Source organism: Cimex lectularius, unplaced genomic scaffold (genome assembly GCF_000648675.2).
Source record: "Cimex lectularius strain Harlan isolate CLEC.00 unplaced genomic scaffold, Clec_2.1 scaffold136, whole genome shotgun sequence".
NCBI classification, from domain to species: Eukaryota; Metazoa; Arthropoda; class Insecta; order Hemiptera; family Cimicidae; genus Cimex; species Cimex lectularius.
The window spans coordinates 314,773-338,260 of record NW_019394223.1 but is presented as its reverse complement, the minus strand read 5'-3'; the positions used below and the strand labels follow the sequence as shown (position 1 = coordinate 338,260).

Sequence of the window (23,488 nt, the reverse complement as noted above, 5' to 3'; positions counted from 1 at the left end):
GAGTAGTTTTATCGATTTGTGCAAGAAAGGTCCCATCCAATCCAATCCTTCCAAATGTAGGAAGTCCTGATGATTGGCGAGTGGTACAATTCTCTGTTCCTGTAGACCACTTTACCGTTGATGTTCTTTAAAAATACTCCTTTTAGTCGTTTTACTGTAGTCCCATCCTGGCGTCTTATACTAATAGGTTCTTCATTAGGAAATACAGCCAAATAGTGGTTGAGCTCAGGTATCCAAGTCAGATGATTGTCGGTTACGACGAGTTCTGTGTGTGTACAGTTCGATGGATCTGGAAGAAGTTGGCCTTGTCGCACAGGTTGTCCATATGGCTGATTTGTTTGTATGAGCATAGATATTTCAATTTAGTTTGGTTACAATTATTATTTGAACTTATTATATCTATTTTATGAATATGCGTTTCGGGTTTAAGAAAATAGTTAATATCTTTACAATAGATCCTACACCATTAAATAAACCTATTTTTATTCTAGCATTATTCTTATTTTCTACAAAAACGATTTCTAACTTTTCTGCAATTACATTTTTTGTATAATTAATTAATTTTTTAAAGTATTTACAATATGTCTTGTTTTACTACTATTATCAGTTATATAATGTACATTTTTACTATTTAACAAAATACTATTAGAGTATACAATCTTAGATACATGGTTATAAAATTCTTCTAAATAATCTAATTGATTGAACAACTCTCTTAAACTAAAATAATGAATAAAAGTATTATGGCAATGCCGTTTGTAATAAAAAGTATGTTGATTCCTCTTGTTGTGGTGAGGAGTGAGAAGAACCTGGAATGTCGCGAGAATTTGTTAATTTTCTTGGTATTTTAATGTTTGATGTGTGTATTTTGTCTATTGTGTTGTGATAACTTGGGATGATTTCGGCAGTTTTTAGATTCTTATTTATGGATTTTATTTTCTCCTTTTTGTATTTATTCCTTGTTTTGCTTTGTTGTTGCTTGACTTTCACAAAAACTTCGTTCGGTATATTTACTTCTGGTATTTCTATTCTGTTTTCATTTCGTTTTTCGATAATATGTTCTTTATGCGCTAAATAAGTTTCATTGATCGTTTTATATAACAAATCTATTTTCCTTTTTTGATTGCTGACATAGTTACTTAAAATTAATTGTTCTAAATTGATTTTAAAAATAGATTCGTTCTGTAAATGCCCACTGATAATTTCAATAGGTTTTAATTTTGTTACCGAGTGAAGCGAGTGATTATATGCCAAAATACTATAATTTACTTTGTTTTCGATATCTTCGTGCATGAATTCTTATTGATTATTAAAAAGTCGGATATGCTCGATGAGGGTGGAATGAAATCTTTCTTAGAGCCGTTTGATTCCGGGTTTTGGGAAGATGTAAAATGCAACTCGACTCTTATGTAGCGATAGTAATTCCCTGACTAGACTGTTCTTAAATTCCAGCCCGTTATCTGACTCAATAGTCTTTGGAACATTGTAAGATACAAATTTTTTTATTAATTTATTCACTATTTCAATTGCTTGATTCGACTCTATTTTGTAGGCTTGAACAAATTTAGAAAAAGTGTCTGTTATTGTTAAAAACTTTTTATTCTCTAACGTACTTGTGTCAATATGAACAATCTCAAAAGATCTGCTTGGTGTCGGAGTCAAATTGTACTTTAAATTCAGGGGTTGTCTATCGTATTTCGTTAAAAGACATACTTCACATCTATTAATAAATTCCTGTACAGACTTACTAATATTATGCCAATAATATATACGTTTATTTCTACTTTCCGTTTCCGTGATGCCCGTATGATTTGTTTTTGAAATATGATATTTCTCTATAATTTCGTTGATATCGGATTCCTCTAAAACATCGATACGTTTTTCTGTACATTTAAAAAACTTTAGTTCTGAATAAGTGAATACCTCCATTATTACTTTCGCAAATTTTTAGTATAAGTCTGACTCGAAATACAAGTGATATGCTGTTTTAGGCACGATGAATTCTTTTATAAATTTAATGTCATTAGTAAAATCGTTCTTTGAAAATTGGACGCTTATTCTTGTTTTTGAATTCCCGAACAACTTAATAATTTTGGGTTTTACCGGATTAAATTCGACTTCTGAAATTATTATTTGATTTTTACCGAAATTAACCGGACCCTCAATAATGGGTATATTCGTAACCGTATTTCCAATTCCGTTGGAACTCTCACGCCGCGGTCGTGGGTTCGATTCCCACCGTCGCCTCTGGCCCTTTTTTCACGATAACCCCCCCCCCCCAATTTGAACACACATATAAGAATTCGTCACCAAGGCTAATATGCATAGATCATAAGGCCAAAAAAAAAAAATTCCGTTGGAACGTACCGTCGCATCGTCATCGTCGATGTTTTCATCTATATTTCCATCAAGTTCATCTACATTGACCATGATGGATTCATTTTCTAGATTTACATTAGATTCGTTTTCAAAATTTAATCTATCGGGTTCGAGATCTGGATTTTGTAAATAAAAGTCTCTAATTAATTCGTCTATTACTTCGTCACCGGTTTCATGTACATTCATTCTATTCTCGAAAGAGCATCAGCTATCTTGTTCTCTTTTCCTGTTTTGTATTTAATTTCGTAATCTTCTAGATGTTATGGTTGTGTTATTGTTAATTTAATGCTATTAGTATTTACTAGTATTTCTATTCCCGCTACGTTATGATAATTTAATACACCTTCTCCATCTTTAATGTTTTTTACTTTTATTTTTACGGTTTTTTCGCTTCTGGGCTCCAGAACGTAACTTGTCATCTGAGATTCAACCGGTGTACTCCCCTGTTGGAGGCTTCTCTTGACTAGAACGCGTATCAAAATACAAAATAGGATTTATTTTCCTTTAAAATAAAGTTTGTTAGAATTAAAATCTAATTGTATGTTTAATTTCGTACTGTTATCTAATCCCAGAAGTAAATTAAACTTATTATGAAAATCAAACAAAAAAATTTAATTTTATTTTTATTATTTAAGATGGATAATTCGGTACTATAGCATTCCTTTGAAGTTCCATGTGTAGTGGTCACTTCGATAGGATCCTTTTTTATATTATTTTTACAGAATTCAAAACCGATAAATTTTCTTATAAAAGAACGCGTGCTTCCCGAGTCAATTAATATTCTAGCTTTCGTCTCTGGATCTAAAAAATATGGTAGTTCGTTGTCCGAAGTAAGTTAATAATATAATAAGAATGGTAAGTTCATTATTTGAAATTTGTTCTAAAAAATGATTCTCTGTGGATTCTATTTGACTATGTGGTTCGTGTTCCTGTGTTTCCATCTGGAACACTTGCGGTTGTGGATGAATGTTTGATTGGTTACTATTTCTAGTAGAAATACTCATTGGTGTTGGTTTATAAGTGTTCTGTTTAGAAAAGTTTTGATTTTGTTTTTATTGATTTGGTGGTTTAAAAAAATTGTTTTGGGGGAAATTAGGTTTGAAATTCTTTGGAAAGTTATGAAGTGTCCCTTTACTAAATGGTTGTCGAAATTTTTGCGATCCAACTTGTGATGTGTCTTAGTTGTTTTCGCGCAAGTACTGAAAGTCGTTTAATAATAGTTTTTCTATGTCCGTTAATGTCTTTTAACCTCAAACCCTCCCCGCCGACTGAAGAGACAATGGCCGCGAGATCTCCTAGGAAGTGATGGTGATGACAGTGAAATTGATAATGACACACGTATCAATTGAACAAACAATATTATTGTAACATTGGAGTAATACCAATGGGTGTTTTCTCCACTCTTGATTTTTATTTTGTCTTGTTTTAATTACCTTGCTCACTGTTACTTGTTACCTACTTTAAGGTAGTTGTAATGTACTACAAATTATTTTTTAAAAAAATTAGGTTATAACAATACCCAAAACGCTTACAATTAAAAACAATAAATTTGTTATAAAATACAATAATTTCCTACTCATAAACTAATTTTCATCATGCTCATCAGGTCCGATGCAGCAAATTCACCGTTGACACGATTGGTTTCCAATATTCCTTTGAAAAACCTTTACGATGTCCTACCGACTGCGCCAGTTAAGTGTGTTGACTAAACAAGAGTCTTTTTAAAAAGAACTTTATTAGTTAAACACACTTGCAATTTGAGAAGTACCTTTCCTGTTCACGGATATGATTAATCTGAATCTGTCTTTTACAAGTGTAATGGAATAGTGAACAGGGAAGGGTCTTTTGCTTACACATAATGCGGGAAGTTTAAGAGTCGACAAGCAGCTGAGGCCATTGCCGGCTGTTTGTACTTCTTTTCCTGGACTTTCACGCATATTTTTCAATTGAAGCTGTTTTAGCGTCTCGATCTGTTACTGTCTCCGCTTTATATAGTATGAAAACAAAGTCGGTATCCTAAAGTTCTAGCTGCTTATTTGTACCTCAGGTTGTCAACTACAGAATACACACAAAACTACATTACATATATACATCACAAATATAGAAGGACGATTCACTCCTCCAGAGTACTCGATATTACTCGGGGCGTGGTCGAACCCACTCCATTCTCGCCAATAACTTACTTTAATTCCCCAGACGTAACACAATCACCCCCATAGTACTCGATATTTATCGGGGCGGGGTTAACCCCTTCCTTTCATGCTAATAAATTACTAGTTATTCAGATATCGTGAGATGCGGTCGGGTGTGATCTCATGATATCTGAATAACTATCGATTAACGGTCTCTAATCTCTACACACTAATAAATTACTTTCATTCCAATAAATTAAGATAAACACAACACCCGATACAAACAGAAGTTTGATCACTTTCACTCCTCCAGAGTGAGATATTCCTCGGGGTGGGGTATTTTATTATAAAAACACAAAAAATTCACGCATTTTAACTGGGGGCATTTAAACGAAATAAATAACATTGTTGAATTGTATAGAATGTAAAATAATCGGCCAGTCTAATTTTATTACCCGAATTTTAGAAGGTTGAGCCACTGCCAGGGTTATGCTAAAATTAATATATTAAATTTATTGTTGTAGTTCTAATTGTCTTCTAAAACCCTAACTGAACAAGGTTTCCATTTTGAACTAGTCTTAAGACAGACCGAATTGTCATCCCCTAGCGTAATAAGATTTAGATTTAATCAAACTAATTCGATTTGGTTTCGATTTATTAGCTTCCGGTTTTAGATGAAGTGATATAAAAATTTTACCCGATGCTTGCCAAGTCATGAAAGTTAACTTGTAGGGAATCCAATAGGATGATGACGTACATAGTTGAATAGATCCCATTTGAACAATTCGGCCAATTAACGAATTTCTTTCATTTGCTATTCCCGCTGTAAACCGGATCGCGGAATGAAGGAAAATCTACCAGCAACTGGAAAAAATGGAAAATCGCTTTTTTTTTTTTTTTTTTTGTAAAATTATGTTTTCACGTTTTTCCACCAGCTTTCACCCTGGCAGGAAATACAAAACGGCATCCTATGTTCCGCTTTGTTGTACGTCGTTTTTTACTTTTTATTTTACGATTTTATTAATTATTTTTATACTACATATTACAACGTACTGCAGAAATTAACAAAAAAGTCTGCTCTTTCTAACGTACATCTACTAATGCTATCCTAAGACTAAAATACTTCCCAATACATAGGAAATATTTCATTATAAAAATGATCCCAAAATTCAACAAATATACCCAACCTCCTAAAAAAATATCAAATTGAAACTGCTAAAATCCTACCTTACTACCAGTTTGGTTTCAGCTCGTTTCACTCCACCATACAACAGGTGTGGACTATCTTCTTTACTTGAGTTGAAATAAAATATTGCTCGGTCGGTATTTCTCGATGTGGCTCAAGCTTTCTGGGCATGGCACTGGTTTGCTGTTAAAGTTCAAGAACTTCTTCATTCCCTTCACCTTTTAATAATAAAATCCTGTCCCTTAGGGGCCTGACTTTTCGTCTTACAGTCTCCCTTAAAGCTGGGTACACACAGGGCAGCATCTTAGAGCTCTTCCTATTCAACGTAGCCATTGTTTCTTCTTTTTTCTCTACTTTTCTTGCTAAGCACTATCATTATTTTTACTATTATTGTGTACTTATACTTGTTGTATACTCTAGATGAGGCACATGCCCCTTTCAATGCTTTTTAAATCAAATAAATAAATAAACAATTTACTCAGGAATACACTTTATAAATTAAACATAGCACAATGTTCCTTTACAAAATTTTAAAATAATCATAGCACGAAATGGAATTTATTGTTCAACCAGTATCTTGAGCTTCGGATTACAGGCTTATAGCCATTGTAGAAAAAAAAGGCTAATCCAATATTTCAATGTTTTCTCTAAGGGAGACAGTGTGTTTGTTATCAATTTAAACACGATCTTTAATACACACTATAATTTTAATAAATAGAAAAATCTAGAATTACTTTGTCCTTTTTTTCCTTAGGTTTTCTTTTCTTTTTATATTTAGGGTATTAAACAGGCTAAAATGCTTAGGCAAGAAACGATAAATAAATCTCAAGGCTGATCTTGGTGATTGTATGTTTTTTTATGAGTTCAGCACTTTAACACCCTGGTAATTACAAAAAATATATATTTTTACTAAATTCTCAACACCCAGGCTTATTCTATCATTGAATTGTGTTTTAAAATTTTTAGTATTAACTATAATTATATCAATTCGGTTGAGTTCATTTTCTATTCATTACACTGACTCACTTGGCTATGTTTCGAGTGTATTCACATCTCCTTATTCTAGGTTCTCGAACTCCCTTGCCTGGCACACGCGTTATTACATCCCTGAAACAAATGCCAACAATGCACTATATTTGTAATCCTCTTATTTTAGACCCGAATGTTATATCTTTCTGTCCAATTTTGTGTAATATTACATTTTTTCCCCCATTCTGAATTTATTTCAACTGAGGAGAAAAGATAATCTAATTCAGATCTGGCATTTCTCATGTTTTTTATAAAGTATAAAATATAAATGTAAACAATGTCTGTAAATCCCAGGCGCTGAAGATGATCTCAATAAAGATCGAAACTAATTATTTAGAAATCGTGAGATGCGGTCTGGTGTGATGTAGGTTTCAGAAAAACATTTTCTTTATCGTGCCATTATCTTACATCCCAATATCTGGACAAGTGAGTAAAGCAACATATCTATGATTGCAAAATCCTACATCACTCGCTACCCACCATTTTGAACACAAACACAATTTCGACTTCAACAATCCAAAAATATTACACACAGAACAAAACAAACATAAACGTAATTTTTTATAAATGGTTTACATCAACAGAGAAACACAGCATCAATTACAGAACAGATACATGTAAACTCAGTTGTAGCTACGCCAATATCACATCACATTCCTCACATCAAACATTTTTCACATAGTCTAATTTTTCAACAATTTAGCTTTCCTTTTCCTATTTATCCCTTTATATATAATCCTGAAAGGATAATCTGGCCGAACCATTACCAACGTTTTTTCCCTTCGTCGGCTGTTTTCACCTCAAAGAAGCCGACGCCTTATACAAAAATGTCTTTTCTATACCGACATCCTTCTCCACCCCTTCAAAATCCAACGTATATAAACACAAAACAGCAAAATCTCACTGGCACTCTCAACACGACACGCAAGAATGGCACAATTACACAGAAGACAAACACTTTGAGTGAGTAGAAATACTTTGTTTGAATATATAACAAATATATTTTGCATTGTATAAATTCACTTTTCCACATCCAAAATGTATTTTTTAAATGTAAACAATGATTGTAAATCCCAGGCCCTGAAGATGATCTCAATAAAGATCGAAACGTTGGCACGATAAAGAAAATGTTTTTCTGAAACCTACATCACACCAGACCGCATCTCACGATTTCTGAATAATTATCGATTAACAGTCACTAATCACCACACATAAAATATAAATCGATTCATTTGTGAAAATTGGTTCATTTGAAATTTTTGAATGATGAATTTAGCAATGGACTTTGGTCGATTTCCCTAGCTAAAGAACGAAAACTACTGTAATTATTCTTTCATTTACTGTGTTATCAGCATGTTTGGATTACATTAATATTTTTTTATTTCCTTTTACAAAACAATAAATTTTATGAAGATATGAAAATAGTTTTATTGTTTTTGTTTTTGTGTTGCAAAATAGTTTAAAATTTTAAAAAGTACACAAGTACATTCTCAAAAATTAATAGTTGTTTCTTATTCTCTAGATGAGCTAGAGCTGCTGACTTCTCAGGAAGCAGTACCTTAATATGAATTTTAGTTCATAACTGTAAGTCACTTTTATTTTTCAGATCTTCAAAAAAATTTAAAAGTTGACAATAAAAATAAATAAATAAATAAATAAAAAATCAGGATTCACATTTTGTAATTTAAAATCATAGATGACATGTTTGTTTTATTTTCTGTTCGTAGTGAGAGCAGCATGTTTGTAGCTGAGAGAAGGTTTATTTTGAAGACTTGTGGGACGACGACCCCTTTAAAATGTCTTAAACCTTTGTTATGCCTTGTGGAGCAACATGCAGGTTTCACAGAAGTGGAAGTATGTTTTCTGTAATTATATTTATTTTCATTGTACTGTCCTAAAAAATTTACATATTACACGATTTTTTTTTAATGTTTGTACAATTCATGGTGTTAAAGTTTTCTTTCAGATTCACTCGTGTATGTTGATATGAATGAAATTGTTTTAGGGTAGACAAGCCCAACATGATAAAGTGCACCTACTGATTTGAAGACCTATTCAAATATCTTATATTTTTTAACATCATCAAGATGTGATTGTGGGATTATAAATAGAAGGGTACTGAAATATGTTATGAAATTAACATTAATAACAAAACATTTTGGAAGCCTGATCCTAAAAACATGGTTGTTCTCAATTTTTGTGAATATATTGTATTTTTTATTCCCTGGAAAAGAGAAAAGCGTGGATATTTCGTTATATTTTATTCCATTTTAATGTTCTTACAAGGAACAGGCATTCTCAATGTTTCAGCTTTATTGGGTCAACACTATGAGTCTATATTGACTATTTATCAACTAATCATCAATATCTAATATCCTAAATTTTTATATTACCAATTCAGCTTTTATGGTTGAGGGTTGTATTAACATTTATTTCTAAAATTTAGAATCCACAATAACCATAGAAAATGTATACAGAGTAATCATTAAAAATATATAAATATTGGATGTTACAAGTTTTGGAGAAAAACTAGAGCGCCAAACTGAATATTTGTAAAATAGCATACGGAAATAACATCAACGAGTGTTCGAGGATGTTTATTTTATCTCCTGAGAGTTACTAGACCTTGATAACTTTTTTTAATGAACCACAGAAAGACTTGATTTATATAAATCTGTAATTAATATCAAATTGATTCGTAGTACTACATCAGCAAAAGCCGGTAAAAAATAAAAAGTTTTTTAATTGCAATTGTAAATTTGTAATTATATAATAATTTTTCTAAATATATTCAGTAATAAATAAATGTTAGGTACTTTCACAAATATCATTATTTCTTCATTCAAAGATTCACCAAACTTCATAATTTTATATGCTGGAAATCAGTATTAAACTGCAACAGCAATAAACAATGTATTTTGAATTATAATTGAAATGTATACATTTTATTTACTACAAAACTCATTCGGGACAGTTTAAGTAATTCCATAAACTTAAATGTAGAATAAATGCATCCAAATGAAGCAGAAAATTCAGCTAGAAGTAGGTAATTCATTTATTTAAAAAAAAAATTAATTCACACACTCTGGATCCAAGTAGGTCTGGATGAAAAAAAATTCTATTGTTATCTGCCAACCTTGCAACCAGTTTTAAGGTCATCATCAGGGCAAAACAATCTTAACGATGTCTATAAATTGTCGCAATTAAGTTTTTAATAAATCGTTTCAAATTACCCTGTAATACCCTGTAATCGGTCTTCAAAGAAATTTGAAACCATTTAATTAAAACTTAATTATGCCAATTTGTAGACATCTTTGGTATTGTTTTGCCCTGATGATGACATTAAAATAGGTTTAAAGCTTGGCAGATAACAATTGAATTTGTATGTTCATCCAGACCCATACCAAGATACAAAGTTTTTGTCGTTGACAAAAATGGTCAATACATGTAAACAGAAATTTTTCATTTTTGTAAACCATGTCCATTTTTTACTTATCAGACCGGTGTTTTGTACAGGGATTCAATTAATGTATTTCTGTGTAAGGGCTAGAGTAAAGATGCTCATGACAGTTTTATTGAATTTTTCTTCTCCAACTTTGCTTATTAAAATATTACACCGTATATTTACTCTGTGCCCTATGGTTATTTTACTATATTTTATAAATTTTCTATTGTATAAAAAGGGGTTTTATTTTGTCTTTTGGTAAAAGGTTTTGCTAAATTATATGTTGAGTTAAGTAAACAAGATGTTCTTCCTCGCTTATAGAGAAATTGATGGAAATTAGTAATATTTTATTTCTTTGTGTTTATTAGGAAATATTTTACTCAAGGAAAAATTTTAAAAGGCCAGAACTGCAAAAATCACCCCACAAAAGCTTTCAAGATGAAGTTGATTTCTTGAATAGTATCTTTAAAGGTAAATTAAGTCTCTTAAAATTATTTTATAACTGTAAACTTTTAACCACTTTGACAATATAGTACAAAATGATAAAGGGTTTTTAATTTATAATCCGGTTTTTTATGTTTTGTAAAAAGAAATTTGTAAAAATTATGGATACAATTAATCATAAACCTTCACTTCCATATTATTTTCCGAATTTCCAGGATAAATTATTTTGAAGCTCAAAGAAAATTCTTAATCTGACAAAATGACTACAACAATGTTAAGGACTGAAAAAGAAAAATAGAGAGCTATGACAATTGTGGAATCGACAAAGCTCCTTTTATTTTCCACAAAGACAACTCACCATCATAGTCAGTGACTGAAAAAATGGGAACATTTAAAATAGCTTGTGGTAACTTTTTTCAAAATGCTTATTTTTGTTTTTGTCCAAATAGTTTATTCCACTTTACAATTGTCTTGTCTTAAATATTATTTGTTGTTTAAAAGGAAAGGGGTGGTATTAATTTGTGAGCTAATTTCACGTTTATTGTTTATAGAACACAAAATTGATTCTTGGTTTTTAAATTTAACAGAAACATTAACACGATCAATATATTTATTGGTTTTAAAATGTATGACATAACCATGTTGAATTCAATAAATTTAATTTTAAAATTGTTTAGATGGTGTTGGGTACTGCCTGGGAAACAGTGATGAAGATTGCTGGTATCTGTATACTCTTCAAGGCACCGACGTTATTAATAATAATAACAACAACAACAGCAATAATAACAACACAGATAACATTGAAATTGAGCCAGATCAAACGCTAGAAGTTCTCATGACTGATCTGGACCCCCAGGTGATGTCACTTTTCACAAAGAATTCTTGTTCAACCGCTGCTGAAGCCACTCAGGTAAAAGGATTAAATGATTTTTTGCTATAGTATCACAATATTGGTTTATTGTAAGACGAAGCCAACCACACTGCAATCTTAATACCTTCCAAGTGCATAAAGTTTAAAAGATTAGTGTGGTTGTCTTCGACTCCAATATCACCATTATATAATAAAACAACATTTTACAGAATAAAAATAAACTAATTAAACTCAATATAATACTTTTTTTAAATATTTTTTTTAGAAATCAGGCATCGATAAGATTTTGCCTCAAATGGTCATAGATGATTATTTATTCGAGCCGTGTGGCTATTCAATGAACGGACTTAGTAAAAATGTAAGTATTTGAAAAATAAATTCTACATTAAAACGTACTCAACTCGCATTATTTAGTTTTTAATCTTTTTGGGACTGATTTTTGAATGTTAAAACGTGTTCCCCTGCCTATAGCCTTGGCAGCTGTGTGACCTCCCAGCCTGATTTATTTTGAATTATGCATCACATTTCAAAGCGTTTGCTTGGAATCGCTCTAGTTTCTTTTATTGCACCAATCCATTCAAAATTTGACTGTACATTCATACTTTACAATGGAAGTAAATAAAAGAAAAGGACAAAACAAAGTTGTATTTCAATGAAAATTTATTTGACTCAAAAAATCTTCATTACGTTTTTTAAAACTTTTTTTTCCACATCCTACATGTATTTGTTAAATTTAAACAATGTTTGTAAATCCCAGGCCCTGAAGATGATCTCAATAAAGATCGAAACGTTGGCACGATAAAGAAAATTTCTGAAACCTACATCACACCAGACTGCATCTCACAATTTCTGAATAATTTTTAAAACATAGTTACCAAAAATAAATTTAAATGTTTCTGTCTGTCAGACATGTTTCACATGTTTCGTCTTGTTGCCATCTTAATTTCAATAACCAAAATTATTATACTTGAAAATGTGTAGAAGCCTAAAGGCTTCTGACAGACATAAGAGCTAGGATAAGCAGATCATACTGATCAGGAAAGATCATCACCCGTTTTCCTGTGTATGCGGGCGACTGTGTGGCAGCTTAACTATATTTGCTCGCTTTTCTCTAAGTGATAAGATAAGAGAGAGGTCAAAAAATTACATTATTATTACAATAAAAATAGCGAAGCAAATGGTATAAAATGTAGTGTAATAAGTGTTAAAAAAACACATAATAATAATAAAATATGCATGTATACTTGTCTTTAAAAAAAAGTACAAATTTGCTAGATAAGCAAATTAATGTTTTGCTACCAGTAAAGATATTCTGCATGGACAAAAAAAAAAAAAAGAAAGAAAGAAATAAATATTTTATAAAAGTTAAATTTGTTATGTTCATCCAGGGGAGCTACATGACAATTCATATAACTCCAGAACCAGAATTTTCATATGTCAGCTTTGAAACAAATGTCCCGCAAGTATCATACAGGGAAGTGATCCAGAAGGTGCTTCAAGTTTTCCGCCCAGGAAAATTCGTACTCACACTCTTCACAAATAAGGTAACACGAATTTTATTTAACCATTTTCATACGTTTTTGACCTGCTCCCTCTTTTTTTAGGAATCAGTAGCCATGGACAGCCCAGGGGTATTGAAAAGGGGAAAGAAATACTGCAATTTCGGAGACTTGGAATGCAGGGAGGTTCAATACTGCCAGCTCCGTAATTATGACCTTAGCTTTGCATTCTACAGCAAATTCCCGAGCTGAGGGTCAATTGAGGGTTGGTGCGTTAAGGCCAACCTTAAGTCTCACCAAGCAGTCTCCCTAGCACTTCTCCCTTTAGATTTACTCTTTGCCTGGTGGCAATACAAAATTTCTTGATTTTCAGCATTAAATCAATTCATACAAAGAAACGGTTTATTTGATTGGGTTCATTTATGACGCCTAAGTTGCTTTAATTATCGTTGAACCTCATTTTATATTTATTTATGAGTGTTTCTCTTTTACGGTTTATTCATTTTGTTCACCTATGAGGGTGGAAATGGATAGAATAAATGCCAGTGATAGAAAAGAAAAAAAATCGCAGCGTTCAGGCTGTCGGGACTGGAAGTCATCCAACTGCTGCAAAAGATCTGTGGCTCATGTGCAATCACACAAAAATAAAGCATGACAAAAAATGGCAATTTTATCTTTACATGAATTTAAAAGGAATGACATTTTCAAAAAGCTGGTGCTTTATTTGATGATTTGTTTTGTTTTGTTTATGTATTGACTTTTTTGAGGTACGTTTTAATTTGTGTATTATTAATTTTTATTTTAAAGATTAATTTTGATGAAAGCAAGTATCAAAATGCACTATTAAAATGTTACATCTTCATTATTATTGTATATCGATTATTATTATGGGCTAGTATTTCTAATAGTTAGTAAATAATACTAATTTGTTTAAATTGTAATATCTTATTTAATTGTTCATTCATTGTAGGACCATTCATTACTGCACATACCAAAAATGTTAGTTAAATAGGTATAATTAAAAATTATCATTCCATTAGCATCTTTATAAATATATAGAATGTATTTATTCAAATATTATTAGTCAATATATGTAATTTAGATTCAGCATTTTGCTAATATTTTATAGAGAACAATCATTTGATCATTTTTTAGAAATTAGATTGTACTTTCTATTTATGAGACTGCTAGGGGAGATTTGGGAGGCACCCACTAATTTAAACATGTGTGTATTATGATTAGATGTCAAATATATGCTATAATTATGAATTGTATTGTCTGTTTCTTTATTAATTTAATTAATTTTAAGTATACCTCACCTTTCCCACATACTAACAAAATATTATAAAAATATTTATTATTTTTCATTTTAGCAACACTAGGAACGATTAAAGCTGGATTGAGTCCAAGATATTTTTTTTAATGTACTTAATCGATGTCATATTCATTGTTTAATAGTTATCTATCATCCTGGTCTGCTTGCCCTCGCTGATTTCCATTAGTTCAGACGCGTTTCAGCATTTCGCCATCTTCAGTGTTTGAGTGAAGTGTTCATTATCGGTCATGTGGGGTGGCTGTTTAGTACTAGTATTGTTGTCAGTATGTTTGATGGATTAAGTTTGGGTTTTTTTTATTGTACTAGTTGATATTTTTTAAATTTGGTCCTTTCATTTTCATTTTTGGATGGTGTAAATGATGTTTTTATGTTATTGTTAATTTGTGTATTTAAGAGGTTTTTTTAAAGTGTTAACTGTGCTAGTGCAAACACTACACTCCTCAATTAATTATTACAAGCTAATCGTGCAATTAAATAAAGTTTATCTCTTTCCTTCCTGCTTGATAATTTTGCACATGGCTCGCTCTTCTTATTTTATTCCTTTATGAGGGGTGCTTCTTCGTTTCTTCCAATTTTCCAACCGAGCATAATGGCCGATCTGTTCTGATTACTGTTTATGCTAGACTGGACTGACAGGACTAAAGCATTTTACAACGTAAACCGCTAAATTTTTTTTTTTTGCAATATGATATACTTGGTGGGTGGTATGCTTGCCAGTGAATGCAAATTGGAATAGGACGATCTTTCTAAGGATATGTAGTAGGTTTATGGGTCGGTAGCTTTACATGTTTCTTTTTTTCTCCTGGTTTGAGAAACTTCCTTGGGGCTCTCAACATGACACACAAGAATGGCACAATTACACAGAAAACAAACTGTTTGAGTGAGTAGAAATACTTTGAATGAATATAAAAAATATATTTTGCATTGTATAGATTTACTTTCCCCATCCTACATGTGATTGTTTGATTTGAACAATGTTTGTGAATCCCAAGCCCTGAAGATGATCTCAATAAAGATCGAAATGTTGGCACGATAAAGAAAATGATTTTCTGAAACCTACACACCAGACCGCATCTCACGATTTCTGAATAATTGACTAACGTTCACTAAACACCATAAATTTCTTCCAAATCATCATAAATAAATATTTTTTATAAAAACCCATGAATTTTTGATCTCGTTTAATTTGGTTTACATTTAAATAAGCGTGTCGTAATTAATATAACAAGAAAATTACATATACCTAGTTTGAAATAAATTACAAAAAATACGAGTGTCCAGGTCTGACTGTATTTGATGAAAATGGTGTAATTTTATGAGCAAGACCATGTAATAAATTGTTAAATTCATTCTATCAGTAAATGGTATTCGGCTGTTTTGATAAATTTTCTGCCAAACAATTAAAATTAATTTAAAAAAAATAAAACTCATGAATTTTTGAGCTCACTTAATTTGGTTTAAATTAAAATAAGTATGTTGTAATTAATATAACAACAATAATACATAGTTTAAAATAAAAATATGAATGTTCGGTTCTTTTGTCTTTGACTGTACTCTACGCTACTTGACAAAAATCTTTACATTGGGGATCTTGGTTGCAGTGCGTAGCGTAGAAGCAGGGTAGGGTAGCGTCGCATCGGGCAGATGTGCACAGGGGTAATACAATCTTATGGATAATTGGACATTGGATTTGCGTCGGTTGGATTCAGATCACGTCAGGTAAGTGTTTCTTGATTCAATTCTTGTGTGATAAATCGCAAATTATTAAAAGCTTTAATTTGTTTATTTATTGCATTAATAAATAATTAATTTGTTCCATTTATATTAAGATTAAATTACAATCTGGTTGATTACTTAAATAACAAAAATTGAGACGTCATAGAATTTTTTTTTTTTTTCGGAAAATCGTACGACAAATACCAACTAGCAGTTATAAAGTATAAAATCAATGCTTAAAGTTAACAAATTTTAATTAAAATAAATTGCACATAATTCATGTTAAACTTTCATTCTTTAAACTCGTCAATAACAAATATATAAATAAAATGTTTAACATTACATTCCATCACCGTAATACTCGTAGAATTTATAATTTAAAAAATACACATTTCATAAACTATATATAAATTCTTCATAATAAAGATGTACGATTAGTATTTATTAATTGTTAAATTTTATTTAGACATCGAAGGGTGGGACCCATCCGCCGAATTCCTTTTCTAAGGCTTGTGCAACGGCAATGGTCAGACGATCATTCTTCGCGTTGGCCACGATCTGAAACAACATTACAAATATAATTACGAATTTAGTATCACAAGGTTGGGCTGCGGTGGCCGAGTGGTTTGGGCATCTGACTCGTATTGCCACGCTAGCAGTCCTGGGTTCGAATCCCAGTCTATTTTAATTTTGATAAAGAAAAGTATTGTCCTCCTGTTTGGCAGGAATTACTTTACTTTTAGTATAAAAAGGTAGAAAATGTAGTGGGTAAAGTGTGTTCACCTGCACGCCGAGCGGCAATTTGTCGGAGGAAAGCCCCAAGGGAGCAGTCGTAGCTGGCAAATGCAGCGCGTTAAATACCCCCCAGTAGCCGAAATTATAAGGGCGAAGGAATGACATATAATGGTACGGAGCTGTCGTAGGGCAATTTGGAAACAAGAGAACACCATCATCTTTGAGGAGATCCTGAAAAATACCGAATAGTAATATTCATCTCGGTTTATTTGATAATCCACCCTTACCTCTAACTGCTGTGTTAATTTTTTCAACATTACATCGCCCCATATCTCGTCTACAGGAGGTAATACCTGTTCTTGAGCCAACTTCATAAGAGCCGGTAAAGTATAATTACACTTTCCCAAGCACATTTTGAATATTTCTTCAGTAAAAAATACTTGTCGCTGGAAAAAAAAAAAAAAAAAAAAAAAAATGAAAAACTTACATTTTATATAATAGGTATTTTAAGAAGAAAATATTTACCTCTCTATTCGATAAGTCGAAAGCAAAATTGGATTTCTCTTTTGTCATACTGTGCCTCCATAAAGTACTGCTGTATTTAAACTCTTCAATTTTAACCTATAAAATAGCAAAGAAATATTTTATTGGTAAATTTAATGTTTGTTCATCTAAGATGTGTGTAAATAAAGGGTTTGATTATATAGTTCCACTTACAGGTTTTGCCGGTTCTTTTGTTATTTTTGAAAGGAAATTAGCACTCTTTAGTATAACATCCATCACTTCTTTCCTCATAGGTGAGACTCTTATATCACCTGGGTCAAGAATATAGTAAACTCTAACCTCTTTCAAATTGACCTATTAATAAATAAATTTATTATTTATACATTATAAACACAACAAAATGAGATACTTACTTTTTCATCCAGTTTAAGTAAATCAGCTTTATCATTGGCTAATACTTTTACGAAGGGTATGATATCTTCGGAATGTTTGGTAATCGAGCCTGCAGAGACCATGGTCAACCCTTCTGTCCCTGTCCTGAAAGACATACCCTTTGTCGATACAAATCCTGAAATTATGTCAAAACCGAATAACTAAGCTGTATTAAACCAAACTTAGTTATTTACCTGATGTGGGCTTGTGTCCGAAAAGTCCGCAATAATAAGCAGGCATTCTGGTCGAGCCACCGATATCGGTTGCCAATCCTAATGGTGACCCACAGGCGGATACGATCCCAGCCTAAACCCACAATTAATAAAATCGCATCAATAATAAAACAATAGTACAAACCTCTCCCCCTGACGATCCGCCACACGTTCGATTAAAATCATAAGGGTTTTGCGACTGGCCGTAGATCATGTTTCTAGTTTCACACCATAAATTTAATTCCGGAATGTTTGTAACTCCTATTAAGATTGCACCACTATTTTTCATATGTTTCACAATGTCAGCGTCTTCTGTTGCAATTTCATTCGATCTTACTAACATACCACAAGTGAACCTCATTCCTGTGGTAAAAAAACAAACATGAACATAAGATTACACAATGCAATAAACATACAATTATTACAAATACCTGCGCATGAAGTGCTTTCCTTTGAGGTAAACGGTACTCCTAAAAATGGCTTTTTCTTTTCCAATTCTTCTTCAGATAGTTGACTAGTTTCAATAAAAGCATCAGCTTCTGCTGCCTCTTTGAGGGCTAATTCAAACCTATCCTGGACAACCGCATTTAAATCTGGGTTCACTTCTTTTACTCTCTCAATGCATGCTGCTACCAACTCTACCGACTTCAACTAACCAAAGATAAAAAAGCTGTATTGGCAATTTACATGTTGAAACTTGAAATAACTTTACCTTCTTTTGTCTGATCCTCTGAGCCAACTTTGTCGCACTTAGCGACAGGAATTCTTTTTTAATCGGTTCCAAACGCCCATTCTTATTAAATATAAATGACGATAAAAAGTCGCAGAAATATTCAAAGAGGAATCGAACAAAAACTAATAGCTTCATGCACAATAAATTCATTTTTCTTGTATTTTTTCAATCCTTAAAAAAATAAAAATCACAGTGAATGATCATTATAAAAAGATTTTACTTTGCATTCTATCTTAGTTTTGCAAATAATTAATTTGGCCTGTCACCGTTTTTATTTATTTTAGTTTTTTAATTTTAACTAATCACTTAGTACATGGTGACTCCTAGCAGATAGTTTTGAAAAAGTTCATTCTGCGAGCGAAAACCAAGTGTTTTTACCTTTACAAAGTTGTTAAAGCAACCAATTTATATTTCCTTCCAAATCAACATCTTTAATCTGAGTATGAACTAGTTTCTCCTAAAGAAATTTTCAAAAATTATTAAAGGTCTAACCATCGCTCTCATCATCGTTAAAAACCTTTCAAGAAAAGCATTAACTTATCCATTGACATCGGTGTTTAACCAGTCAGTCATTTAACACTCACAACAACAAAAGGGGTAAAATATTATGTTGAGATCTATCCCATGATGGATCAGCAACTTAAACACCTTTGATCATACTTGTCTGCCTATTATCGCTTGTCTGTCAAAAATGTTTTAGCATCTCACCATCTTCAGTGATAGGGATGTATTTACATCTAAATTAAGTAAAGTAATACCTGTCTACAGGAGGGCTTAACTTCCTACTACTCATGGGGAGGTCACAGATCAAACCACTTTAAATACCTTTTACATATAATTACAGAACTCAAACCTAGGACAGATGGCAAATACAAGTCGAATGCCCTAATTTCTCGACCACCTTTCATGTTTCAATAATTTAATTATTAATTTTTGATCACAAATTTTCAATTTTTTTGGAAATTAAAGATACACCAATTTTCTTAGTAGCTGATCAAATTCATGGGAATATAAAAATCTTTAAAAGAATGTTGAACTAAGTAGTCCAGTATTAACCATGAATTCAAATGAACATTTGAAAGTATACTAAATTAAACAAAGAGAGATAGTTAAAAGTAGCAAGTGACTAATTGCTTTAAGGACTGAAAATAATTTATCAAATTATTTTTTATCAAAATTAAAATTGATCTAAGAAATGCATCCAAATTGAATTTTTTTTTTTTTCAAATAAATTTACAATTTTGGTGTGTCCTTTTTGCCGTAACTGATTCTTGTCTGATTTTTTTATTTAAATTTAAAAATTCGAGGGTTCGAATCCCTCTCGTGCCATTAACTTTTTTTCATCTCAATTAAAAACCTTTATTAATCGACATGTATTAATTGGTCACGCGGACCACGAAAGTAGTGAATTTAAATTTAAAATTAAAAAAAAATTTATACGATATTCTTGAGGTGGGGTCGAACCCACTTCATTCACGCTAATAACTTACTTCCACTCACCCCAGAGTACTCGACATTCCTCGGGCCCTTCCTTTCATGCTAATAAATACAGTGATGGACACATTTAATGCACCTTTCAATTTATTTAGTTTAAAATTAAATCCATTATCTTTCTACATTAATTACACATAATTATGAGTTATCACAGTCAAAATAAACAGTGAATAATGCCGTGTACTTCCTTTATTAACTTTTGTATTGATTGATCTTATATGCACAATGGGTCTTTCCATTCGGGTATGCCTGAAGATCGCTTTAAAATAATCTATTTCCTTTGTTGATTTTATCGAGATTATTGTTATTCTTAAACCTTTTTCAATGGTTCTAGTCAGGCATTTGACCATGACTGTGTCATAACACTATAAGAGGAAGGATATATCCAGGGCGAAGTTGTCAGGAGGGTTCTTCGGCGCTTCAGAGAAACAGGGGTTCACACTACACAGCAGGACAGGTACGACCTAGATCTACAGATGGGAAGAGAGACGATAGATTTATCTGTCATCAGGCTCTAAGAAACCGAAACATTACAGGAACTGAGTTAAAAAGTCAGATAAGACAAGTCCGAAATGTTTTAATTCCAGGAGTGTAAGAAGAAGGCTCAATGAAAATAACCACAGAACTCGGAAAATGGCCAGGCTTCAATTCACAACAGATGAGGTGAGAGTTGTCCTCGAATCTTCAGATGGGCATAATTTCATTTCAATTTTCAAACCACTTTAAAATACCTTTTACATAAATTACCAATTAAAATTACAAAGGATCTGTTTGTACTCGAATCGAGGACAGATAGCATCACAAATACAAATCAAACGCCCTAACCACTCGGCCACCTCCTTCACGTTTGAATTTTTAAGTTTTGATAAATTTCAATTTTTTTTGCCAACTAAAAATACATAATTTTCTTAGTAGCTAGTCAAATTCGTGGTAAATATGAAAATCTTTAAAAGGTTGAATTAAGCCAAGTATTAAGCATGGATTCAAATGGACATTTTTTCCTTATTGGTTATATTGTTGTAGATAACGTAATAACATAACATCATTTTGTCAAAATTTGAGCAAAATGTAAGTTCTTTCAACTAAAAGTTATTTTTTCCATTTTACAAATCATGCCTTCAAACTAGCTGTCGACTATGTAAAATATTGCTACACGAGAAAAATCTGTCCGGACTGAAATAAATAAATTACAATAAAACAAAAAGCAAAGTCAAATTTTCTTACAAAAAATGCAGACCCTCCTTCGAACAACCGAACTAGATGTAATGAGGTGAGCAAAGTGGATGAACCTTGATCATTCCTGGATCATCGAGTCAGAACATGAAAGTTCATCCGCTGAGCAAAACATGCGATAACGATCAAGGAACATTTTAATCAGTTTATTTACAAAAAAAAACCCCTCAGACAACATGCCTGCAAAGGACTAATCATGTTTTATTTTGCACATTATTCCCTAACAATATTCGAACTGTACTCTCTCAACTATTGATTTCAGAAAACTAGCGTGTTATGAAGAAATTTATTTTTGTTTAAAAATGCTGTCCTCTGTAGGTCTGAATTTTTTTTTTAATTTACATACACTGATGATTAGTGATACTTAAAATTATTTTAAGAGGATTACTTTTTTTTAACATTCAAAACAAGTTATGAAATAAAATCGTATAGTTTAATTTAAAATACAGCATACCTCTTAGTGCGTAACAACAGTCACAAATCAACAAAATACAACAGTAAATTTATTCATTCTTGTTAACACTCATTTTAACTTCGTCCACTCCTAACTCCTTGACAAGTAATTTCTTTTCTTTCTGATAAAATCGATAAGACTTTCGACGTCGACTTATTTATTCAAATATCGATTTCCCGCTCAATAAAATGATTTATAAATATCAATTTCTAATAATTTATTGATGAAAAACCATCTCCTATTAAGAAATGTAATAAAAAACGTAATTCTTCTTTCCAGCTATCCATAAATTTTTGAAAATCTTTGTTTCCTGCATTATTACCTTATGTCAACAAGTCAATGATTTAAAAAATTGCGATTTTCTAATCTTATTGGATGTTTTAAGTGAATATAATATCAGTTTTGGTTTTTTTTTTGGTATCAACCTTTCAGTCACAGCCAGAACTGGTAATCGGGTCTAGCACCGCCATCTCAGCCTACCAGCAGGAGAGGGACCCCAGACCTGACCATCAACAAGTCTTTCCTATGCTTACTATGTTTAGGGCACTTCATAATTATATGCTCTAGTGTTTCCTCTACCTTACATAGCATTTTTCAAAATTAAGACACGTGGTTCTCTAATCACCAGTCAGATTGGAGGGTTGCGATTGTTTTCCTTTTTGTTTTTTGACATCAACCTTTCAGTCACAGCCAGAACCCTAACCGGTAATGAGTTTAGTACCACCAGCTCAGTCTACCAGCAGGCGACAGTGAGAGGGTCCCAAACCTGACCATCCCTCAATCCTAATTCATTTGTTGCTATTGAAATTTAATTTTTGTCTCTTCTAAATTTATACACATATTTATATATTTCTATCTTCTAGGCTTAATATCTGGACATAATTGAATGTACATTTCACTAAGGTGTAATAGACTTACTAAGACTTACTAAAAGACTCAACAAGTCTTTCCTATGCTTACTATGTTTAGGGCAGTTCATTTCCTATGCTCTAGTGTTTTCTCTACCTTACATATATTACATACTGTAAGCTGGTGAGCTTTTTATGTTTAGCTTGTACAGGTATAAATTACATATGACATGTCCAAATTTCAACCTGCATATAGTACGGAAGAAGTCTTTTCCTACCAATTGTTGACTGAACCGTGGGACACCTCTTTTGACCCTCTTAGATAGATTGATTTATTAGTCAGGGTGCATGTTATACTGCACCCTTTAAGAGCTATTGCATCCCCTGTTTTGTGCTTAAAGCAAACAGGTAAGCCCTAGTTCATCAAGGAACTTGATTAGAAGGCCAGTTTCAGTGGTTGAATCTCTTCTACGTTACGTTGAATGTCCCAAAATACTTCTTCCTGCGAGCAAGTGTAGCACCTCTGTTTGTTTGTAGGTGTATTGGTTTCTCCTCTGCTACTTTGCAGAATCTGCATGTGCCATGTTGTGTTATGCCAATCTTCTTCAGATATCCATTTAGTTTGCAGTGTCCTGTTTTTTTTTGTACGAGGGTTTGCTACAGCAGAGGTCATATAAACCCTCAGGGTGCCGGTGTTGCTGCTGGATTCGAACCCGGGACCTTTACCTTACAGTGATGAGCGCCGTGTCAAAGACTAAACCTTGCGGCCACCGACGCTCCTGCAGTGTCCTGTTAAGAATCTTGTT

General features: G+C 32.2%; 2 protein-coding genes across 3 annotated transcripts in view; one reads left to right on the top strand and one right to left on the bottom strand.

Annotated features, from left to right (window-relative positions):
* The window catches only part of LOC106663911 (S-adenosylmethionine decarboxylase proenzyme), a 31,436-nt gene extending 17,177 nt beyond the window's left edge, over nucleotides 1-14,259 (top strand). The window contains exons 3-8 of the mRNA XM_014389148.2: nucleotides 8,454-8,580; nucleotides 10,540-10,642; nucleotides 11,293-11,525; nucleotides 11,752-11,844; nucleotides 12,875-13,030; nucleotides 13,091-14,259. Coding sequence (XP_014244634.1) covers nucleotides 8,454-8,580; nucleotides 10,540-10,642; nucleotides 11,293-11,525; nucleotides 11,752-11,844; nucleotides 12,875-13,030; nucleotides 13,091-13,237 — 859 coding nt within the window. The 3' untranslated portion in view covers nucleotides 13,238-14,259. The remainder of the gene's footprint in view (nucleotides 1-8,453; nucleotides 8,581-10,539; nucleotides 10,643-11,292; nucleotides 11,526-11,751; nucleotides 11,845-12,874; nucleotides 13,031-13,090) is intronic.
* A 1,946-nt stretch (nucleotides 14,260-16,205) lies between these two features.
* LOC106663875 (fatty-acid amide hydrolase 2) lies at nucleotides 16,206-21,934 on the bottom strand. Of its 2 annotated transcripts, none has more exons than XM_014389084.2 (11): nucleotides 21,835-21,934; nucleotides 18,633-18,824; nucleotides 18,352-18,571; nucleotides 18,066-18,283; nucleotides 17,903-18,014; nucleotides 17,690-17,844; nucleotides 17,490-17,630; nucleotides 17,298-17,393; nucleotides 17,060-17,218; nucleotides 16,821-17,003; nucleotides 16,206-16,595 (listed from the first exon to the last, which is right to left on the bottom strand). In XM_014389084.2, exons 2-11 carry the CDS (start codon nucleotides 18,801-18,803, stop codon nucleotides 16,500-16,502), a joined length of 1,551 nt encoding a protein of 516 aa, XP_014244570.1. In that variant the 5' UTR covers nucleotides 18,804-18,824; nucleotides 21,835-21,934; the 3' UTR covers nucleotides 16,206-16,499. The 2 variants fall into 2 exon arrangements, with proteins under 2 accessions (XP_014244570.1, XP_014244569.1); XM_014389083.2 differs by lacking the exon at nucleotides 21,835-21,934 and adding an exon at nucleotides 21,372-21,470.
* Nucleotides 21,935-23,488: the final 1,554 nt, after the last annotated feature.

Excerpts from the sequence above, each read along its gene's own strand:
- LOC106663875 (XM_014389084.2), bottom strand. The coding sequence starts at position 18,803 with ATGAATTTATTGTGCATGAAGCTATTAGTTTTTGTTCGATTCCTCTTT. Across the intron at positions 18,015-18,065 it reads GCGGATCGTCAGGGGGAGAG|GCTGGGATCGTATCCGCCTG; the intron begins GTTTGTACTATT and ends TTGTGGGTTTAG. Across the intron at positions 17,631-17,689 it reads TACTTAAACTGGATGAAAAA|GTCAATTTGAAAGAGGTTAG; the intron begins GTAAGTATCTCA and ends ATTTATTAATAG.